General features: G+C 35.0%; 1 protein-coding gene across 2 annotated transcripts; it reads right to left on the bottom strand.

The window, feature by feature from the left end:
• Positions 1-3,920: 3,920 nt before the first annotated feature.
• On the bottom strand, positions 3,921-8,457 carry LOC107028613 (homeobox protein knotted-1-like 3). 2 transcript variants are annotated; one of them, XM_015229751.2, is made up of 6 exons: positions 7,695-8,457; positions 6,469-6,589; positions 5,039-5,232; positions 4,837-4,968; positions 4,623-4,759; positions 3,921-4,543 (listed from the first exon to the last, which is right to left on the bottom strand). In XM_015229751.2, the coding sequence occupies exons 1-6, from the start codon at positions 8,154-8,156 to the stop codon at positions 4,540-4,542; spliced, it is 1,050 nt and encodes a 349-aa protein (XP_015085237.1). In that variant the 5' UTR covers positions 8,157-8,457; the 3' UTR covers positions 3,921-4,539. The 2 variants fall into 2 exon arrangements, with proteins under 2 accessions (XP_015085237.1, XP_015085236.1); XM_015229750.2 differs by having other exon boundaries at positions 3,921-4,512.
• Between the last annotated feature and the right edge of the window lie 396 nt (positions 8,458-8,853).

Below are 8,853 nucleotides of genomic sequence, written 5' to 3'. Positions count from 1 at the left end.
GTACTTTTGACTCCCTCATCTCAAGGGGAAAGAATCTACAAGAAAAACAACCTTAAACTTCTCCCAATCAAGATGATACACATTAACTGCCTCTCTTCCATCCATTGGTTGAACAAAACTTGAGCAGTACCCTTAAATTGATAACTGGTCAAGTCCACCTTTTCCACCGGATTCACTCCCATGATCATCAAAACATTATACACTTCATCAATGAATTCTTCAGGATCTTCCTTAACCTTTGAACCATGAAACTTAGGGGATTAATTATAGTACAGTCTCTCACTCTGGTTGCCACCGTACCCACATTTGGGTTCAAAAGAGAATTAGCCTTTCTATTGGCTTGACCCGTCATAGCTTGAGCAACACATGAAAAGTGGGTCGGAACTTTGCAGTAATCACTTGTTCAGCAAAAGGTTCGGTCAGATTTTGAGGAGCTTCCTATTCCACATTCTCTCTTGCATTCTTTCTAACATAATCTCTTATAGGCCAGGGCCATATCCTAAGAGCATCATATAATGAATAGGAGAGACATATAAAGTAAACTCTATCGCATGACTTTATAATGATGAAAGAAATGGAATTTTCTAGACATCTTATAACCTCATATTCATAAGAGTTGTGTTCTTCACACTCATGAACAAAAATCTATTTGGCATGCTTTATGAGACATCATAAGACCTTTCTAAACCTTGTCTTTGAATACCATATTTGTGATGACTCATGACCGAAAGTAAACCCTAGGTTTAACATGACGTATAGAACCTTAAAAAGTCCCTACACGGGTCACTTAGCATACATCATGCAAGATAATAGAAATAAAGAATTCAAAAAAGAAGTATTCTCGTATCATAAAAAAATTTGACAAAGAGGAAGTCTAACATAGTCGAAACAAGCCATCTAATACACCAAAAGAAGTGACTGGGACGTAACCCATACACCACGTACAAAGTCTGAAAAACTGAAATAAAGAAAATCTATAAAAGCATCTTGGTCCTCGAAAAATGAGGGCTCACCAACATTTAAATCAACGAGGGAGATCAACTAGCCACAGGTATGTAAGAAAGAGTGTCGAATCCAACATTAGTGAAACAATGTAGGCACAAGTATGCATTAGTACATAGAATATACTAAGTATGATATCAATGCATTAACGATATGAAATCATGTTAAAAGAACTTTACATGATATGCAATGACAAAGTTACATCATGAGATAAGAGGTTAACAATACAAGTAGAATCATGATCATTCCAAGCTTAACATATTTAAACACTTTGTGAGATTCTTTGATAGTAACCTAGTTTATTATTGTGGTATGTTTACCATTAACTGACATAAATCATGTGAGCTAAAACATGGAATATTGTGTTATTACACCAAAAAAAGATGTCCTACTTTCCAAGGTAAGGACCATAAACTTCTAGATTACGTAGATCCTCTAGCTAAGACATCCGACGGGGGCAAGTAATCAGGGACAATGGGATTGCTATTAGCGACCTGATCTCTACTAATGGGAGAGTCTCCATCTCAATATCCTCTTGATACTAAGTAAAATCCCACATTATAATCATTAATCATATTCATTTCATCATCTATGGACATGCATAATTAACCTACCACTCCAAGCTAAAGTCATTTAGAAAAGCTCCATAAATCTTGATTAAACATAGGTGAGAAAATCTTTCAAACTTATTAATCCTTATGTGAGAAAACCTTTTAAAGTTTCATGGATACTTTCATCTAAAAGCACTCTCAAGTCATGTACATCAATCTTATAAAAACATACATATCTTCATATATTTATATTTCATAGTTCATAAGCTTCATCATGTGTTCATAGTCCAAAATCATGGATCATGCATGGGTTCAAATGAATTCAACACAAAATGATTTAAATACTTCAATTCATGCATCAGAAGATAGAAAATAACTAATTGAATCATAGTTGACAAAAACCCATGAAGATTGACTAAACCCTTAACTTTGAATTGAGAATTAAAGATTTAGAATTTGGATCTTCGGGGATCCAATCGATAAAAGGACTCTATCGGTGAATACTAACATACCTAGATGATCAAATCTCAAAATCTATGGTGAATTGGAGACCTTGAAGTGTAATCCTAGCTTCTTTTTCATTAGCTTGAGAGAGAAATTTGAGGAAGAACTTGGAGGGAATTTGGGATGTAGGAGAATGATCTTAGAATAATAGTTTTAGGACTAAAATACTTAAATGGGGCTTAGAATAGGGGTAAAAAGGGCATAGATTAGGTATTAGACACTTAGCGAAAAGACCTAAAACCCCATGAAAAATGAACTATAGAACTAGTCTATGGGTGTGACCTTACAGTCGGTACTGGTCAACAACAGACTAAGTACGGGAGCCTAGTTTCAAGCTAAATTTTCATGAGACTTGTCTACAGACCGTAGAACCTTCTACTGTCCATAGATCCCAATTGTAGAACTCAACTTTGACCTTAATATTTCATTAAGTTTGGGACCTTTCTACGAGCCCTATCTACGACCCATAAAGCGTTTGATAGACCTTCCTGGTCGGACATAGAAAGATTTTCCTAAAATTCAACCCACTTTATACGGATGCCTTCTACAGTTCGTAGAATCTCTTATGGCCCATAGGCTGGACCCGTAGAACACAAACAATAGCCACAAAAATGCTATGTTTTCCTTTTTCCAAAATCCAAGGTGTTACATAATGAGGACTAATATATGATGTTAACAAGTGGTACTTAAATCATGTAAGAAGGGGTTAGGCCTAAAATATTAATTAAGCCAAGCATGATTGAATAATTCTTTTAACTTGGTAAAATAACTTGAATACGTTAAAGTGGGGGAAAGCAACTCTGATAACTACATATTTAGGTAGAGTTAGACTTTGACTTGTCTCTTATATGTAATATGAGTTGTGTTCCATGTTGATTGACCTTCATACATAGCCTAAGTTTTGTGATTATTGATCTAATGATGCCTGTTAAATAAGCATGTGAACTGTTAAACTACCTATTATGACTGATGTGTATAATTATGCACTTGTGATTTATTTTGTGCTTGTTGTGTTGTCCTGAGAGATAACTGAATAGTAAGCTTACTGAAATATGTTGTCATGGTAAGAATACATCTATTATTTTGAGGGTGAGTGGGTTGAGTCTGATGTAAGCTCATGGACAAACAGTTGAGTGTGTATGTTCGATCTGATACTACACTTGTATTATATTTTTTTATGTGATGGATATATATTATCATGATGATGAGACTCATGTTGGATGTGAGCTTATGAACAAGTAATTGTGTATGGGACCGGGTACCACATCGATATGGTGCATGGACACCTAAGAATCCGTACAGGTCATGACTATATAGACAAGATCAAAGACCATGTAGCATGTGTGAACAGATAAGTGATTGTGTGAGTGGCCAATGAGATACATAGATTGTACCACTTTGAGGTCAGTGGGGATATGATTTCCCTGATGGTGTTACTGTTGATTGATTGCAGATCTTGTAACTATTTGATATATGATTATATGTGGAATTTCCACGATTGATATGTTTCTCTGCATCGGTTGGGTGTAATGGCTCCTGGATAACTGTTATGACTTATTGATGAATGAAGTTCAATAAATCTCTAAGAAGAAGTGAAGAATTTAGCAATGATGTCAAAGGAACACATCAAAGAACTTGTTCCTCTAGCAGAATTGGACACTGCAATGGAGTAGTTTCTGAAGACTTGGGGATTATTACACCTTCCAATTTTATAAGGAACTGGAGTTCAAGACATGAAAATATTATTCTTAATTAAGCACATGCCTTACCTGCAATTGCCGTACTGCTTTCCATCTTAAACTTTTCAACAATGTTCAGGTAAATATAATTTCCGAACCTAAGCGAGTTCCATCCATACAAGTATTTGTATCCAACCACAATATCTCTTTCTTCTTTTTTATTTTTTCATCACATTGTAAACGATAACATGATATATGACATAAACCATCTATACATAGAGCTAAGAATACCTACACAATCTTAATTCTTACATAACGACAAGAAAAGTATTGATAAAACTGAGATTATTCAACTGTACACCCCCATATCTAACCCCAAACAAAAATGTGGTAGTGATCTCTGCAAGCTGCATGATTGAGTCACTGAAGTTTCCACCTATTCAAGTGCACACGAAATTGATACAGATGATTGATGCAGTCGATCCCAACTAATTTGTGATTAAATTATAGATGACTGTGATTGACCTATATTAGTCACCGTACACCCTCCCCATCAGACTATTACGTAAATAACTAGCCTTTCCTCAACACATTATCATATCAATCCATCTTTTGATCAAGTAGGATCTGTCTGTAATAGTTGTAGTTGTCCTGCAGTTGCCAAATAATTGACCTGTTGCTTTAACTGAATGAGTCCATCTTTCTATCTACTACGTAGAGGTAGTAGCTGGACACTAGGTACGTAGCTCATCCAAGGAAGCTTGCTAACAACTTCCCTGACATGATGAGTAGTATTTTCAGATTCACCTGGATTAGATTTGAATAATTATGTTACGTGAAATCATTTACAATTTATTATCTATGCTCAACGTACATAATTAATTACCTTTTGCGTTTGCTCTTCAAAGCTGTAGAAGAGGAAGGATTACTGTGCCAGTTCCTTTTCCTTTGGTTGATAAACCAATTATTTATCTGCTTTAGTTGAAGACCTGTTTCTTGTACCAGTTTTGCCTTATCTTCCTCCTGCAAGAGAAAAGAGGATGCTATTTAGTACGTCTACAGGTCAATTAACTCGACTGGATTGGGAACTAGAAGCTTACAGTGGGGTATGGCCACTTTGAATGTGATTGCCACCAAGCTTTCAAAACAGAGGTGGTATCGCCAGGGAGTTTTCCTGCCCTTCTCTTTCGAAGAATTTCCTCTCTAATATCCACTAGTTTTTCCTTGTAACCCTATTTGTGATTTAAAGGAGTTGGATGAGTTACATTGAAGACAGTTACATAGAAAATATAGCTCCTTTACCTGTTTCAACTCGTGCTTCAACTCCTGCCTCACACGCTCCATCAATGATCTCTCACTCTCTGTTGGGATCAAAGGACCAAAGCCCATGCTATCATGACCATCTAAACTTCCTTCAAACAAATTGGCATCACTATCCACCTGTTCATCTTCATCATCAGACATTGTAGCACCTGTACCTTCTCCTGGAGAAATTCCTGCATAAGCAACACACACATGTAGAAACAATATAACTTCAATAAACGGCTAAAACATTATATATAGTTTTTACAGAATATAAAGGTAACTCAACCAGGTTATCCCAGAAAATATACAAAGAGATAACAGTGATAAACTTACAGGAAGTAATTTCAACTTCCCCAGAATAAAAAGAAAACAAGAAGAAACACATGAAAAGTTAATAGATATCATGCACAAGTCCTTTGGTTTACAATTGTTTATGATCTTTGAGAAAAGAATTAATTAAGTGTATTCTACCATACTGAGCAGGGGATACACACATTGTGAAAATCATATCTTTTTCCATTCATTAGTTTTTATCAGCAGGCTCAAGCCACAAGGAAGTATCAAACCAAATAGGTGGAAAAAAATAATGTCCTTCAAAGAGATACAAGTCCAATTTACTACAGAGAAAATGCACTTCTTACTTTTCTTCCTCAACTGTATGACAGGCATGAGAAGGTTAACAAAATGTATTTCATAAATAGTCATATTTGTAGCTAAAACATCACCGAGAGACGACTCAAAGAGCTCAATAGTTTACCTCAACGTGATGATCATTTGTTACCATGTTTTCATGCTTGCAATTCCCATGACCAACCACAGACCTTAGAACTGTCTAGTTTGATACTTCTAACAGATTCGTCACATATATGTTTAATAACTTACCTGATATAATGGAAAAATAGTTTCTACCACTGAAATCAAATGTTAAAATTTGAACAGATGACATGAAACTCTATCCTACAGTTGTTCTGTTCTAAAAGGGCATGCTCAGAAAAGATAACAGACCTATTTAAGTAAATTATGAATATTAAGGAAATCATTACCCAAATCTGTCCCTTGGACTCATATATGCACGACATTTGTGCAGGTTAAAATGAGCTAACTTAGAGCAATAGGGTAAATAGCAACATAGAGATTATAACAGAGAGATAAGAGAATGAAGTCTGATCTGAGATTATATGAAAGTTTCATTGTAAAAGTATTGAATACAATAAGAGGATAAGAATAAAATTATATTCAGGTTGGATTGCAAAGGAACCGAATCCATTATATACAATTGTTATTTCTTGGATTAGATCGGGAATAAATGCAATATCACTTCCATAGTCCAAGTATATTTTCAGAAAATATAAAATTAACAGAAGAAAATCACAAAAGTCACTGTAAATTTTAATCATAAAAATGTCTCAAAATGAATAATGGATTACCAGTTAAGCTTTGCAACGACTGCTCGATTTCCCAACAAGCCATAACTGCTTCCATTGCATGAACACGAACATGTTGTTGTAGTTGCTCTTTAAAAGAACAAAGCAACAGGACATAATGTGTCTACAAAAAAAAATAGAGAGTTAAAACAAGCTCTAGCACCAAGCAATTTTGAGATCAGTTTGTGAATAAGAGATATCTCCCTATGAGCGAGATAGTATAAACGTCAAGGGAAGATTCACTTCAGAGTTATTATTTTGTCTTTTTATTCCACACCATTTGAAGAAACACATGAGATCTAGGTACTTAGCTACACTTTTTACACAATAAAAAACTGTGTCGCTTGCCAAAAGTTACTACTCCCGAACTGAGATACAGCAATAAATGGTGTGAGTTCATTAATTAAGTAGAATATAATTAAATGGAAAATTTTTAAGGTTGAGACTTGACATCTGATCTTGGTTTTATCAACATTGTATAATAAAGTAAAGAAACTACTTTATGACAAGTCTGCAATAATTAGTGGCACCATTCACCTAAACTTGCATAAGTTCATCTCTTGTGTATACATATACGTAGTCAAATTTTTAAGATACTACTACTTGAGATTCCTGGAGTTATCACTTGAGCAATGAAAAGAGAGGTTGAAATTCCTGGTCGGGGATGACAGGATATTCTTTCTGCCTAAGATGTTGATGCCTCACGAAATTTTCTGTTTTGTGGCTAGTAATTTCCAAAAAGAAATTTTGATCTCTTCTAACAAGATAAGTAGGAGCCACACAAATTGATGAGCTGACATTTAATTCAGTGGTCCTATTATTTAAAGGACCATATGAGCAAAGACTTGTGCTATATATTTCATATTCAGCCAAACCGGTGATTAAATATATGCAAGGACGACAAAGAAATACGAGTAATTCTTAAATTTGGAACTATCTCATATGGTATCAAATTCTTAAAAATCAACTCACACACACAGAACATGATTTCTTGACTCAAATATTAATTGTTTTGGGTTTTCCCAAAATTACCACTAAAGATGGCTGAAAACATTAAATTTGGACAAACAAGTCTCAGACTATCCTATCCTACTTCACTCAATAGCAAAATCAAATCCAGAAAGAGCAATAGACACAAACTTTTTGGATTCCATAAAAGTTCAAACCTAATACTCGTATTGAAGGCAAACTGCATATGTTCTCAAATGGAAGGAAAAGAAAAAGCTTACCAAAAACTGATCAAGTTCCTTATCATCAGAAAGATTCCCATGTCCAAGGCCGGAATATTTGCCTACTACTTGCTGCGACTGTGCCAGCTGTGCATCAATTCTAGGCAACTGATCTACAGGCGTTGCTATTCGTAAGCACGCCACATGGGCTGACAACAATTGCTCAAACAATGGATGTGCCAGAATTTCAGATTTATACCCCGCATTTTGCCAATTAACGGCTTCACTCTCACCAAACTCGTCCTTAGTCAAATCGGAATCATTGGATGCCTGAACATTCCTCTGTAAACTGAACCTCGATAACCACTGGTTTGAGTTGGACTCCCCAGTATACTGAGTTTGTGGTAAAAGTATTTCCCTGTTGAGCCACGTTGGCGGCGGCTGCTGGTGCTCTAGCGGTTTTACGTCCTGTTCCGGTAAACTAGTCATCAAAATTGGTGAACTTTGATCCGGCATATCCATTTAAAAAACACATAATTTCATCTATATATATCAGAAACTCATCAATCAATTAATAATACAGAACGTGCAACGAGCAAGAATTAATAACAACAGAGGAAGTGTATATGAGGTTTTTGTAGATAGATAGAGTTTAGAGCAAAGGCCAAAGAGAGGAAAAAGAAAGCTAAGAGAGAGATAAAAGAGGAAGCTTCGGTGTGAATATATATTTCCGGGGAAGGGAAAACTATATATCAGTGGTCCCAAAAGGTTGGACTTGGGATTGAGGGTAAAACAAAGTGGTTGGTTTAGTCGTTGAATGTAAACAATAGAATGCACGCCTCTTGCTTTCACATATATAGCCCCTCGCAAATAATATAATTACTTTTCACGGCTATAGTTTGATAATTATAATTTTTAGTTAAATGCTATAAAAAGCAGAGAAGCAAGAGAGAGGGCAAGAAGTGGAAGAGAAGTGAATTATATATGTATATCAATAATATAATTGTATATTATACATATGCATTTGTATATATGACAAGCGAAATTGTGAGATGGAGGAGAGAGGACAATAATTTGTATAATTCGCATCTCATTTGTATAATTTGCGAGTACATTTGTATAATTTTCACGTGTTTTTATATAATTGAGTAATATAAAGTTTAAAATTATACAAAATATAGTAAAACTCGAAATAACAAATTGATACAAACATAAATAT

The sequence above is a fragment of the Solanum pennellii genome, chromosome 8 (genome assembly GCF_001406875.1).
Source record: "Solanum pennellii chromosome 8, SPENNV200".
NCBI classification, from domain to species: domain Eukaryota; kingdom Viridiplantae; phylum Streptophyta; class Magnoliopsida; order Solanales; family Solanaceae; genus Solanum; species Solanum pennellii.
Note: the sequence above shows the minus strand (reverse complement) of the source record. Positions and strands in the feature narration are given on the sequence as shown.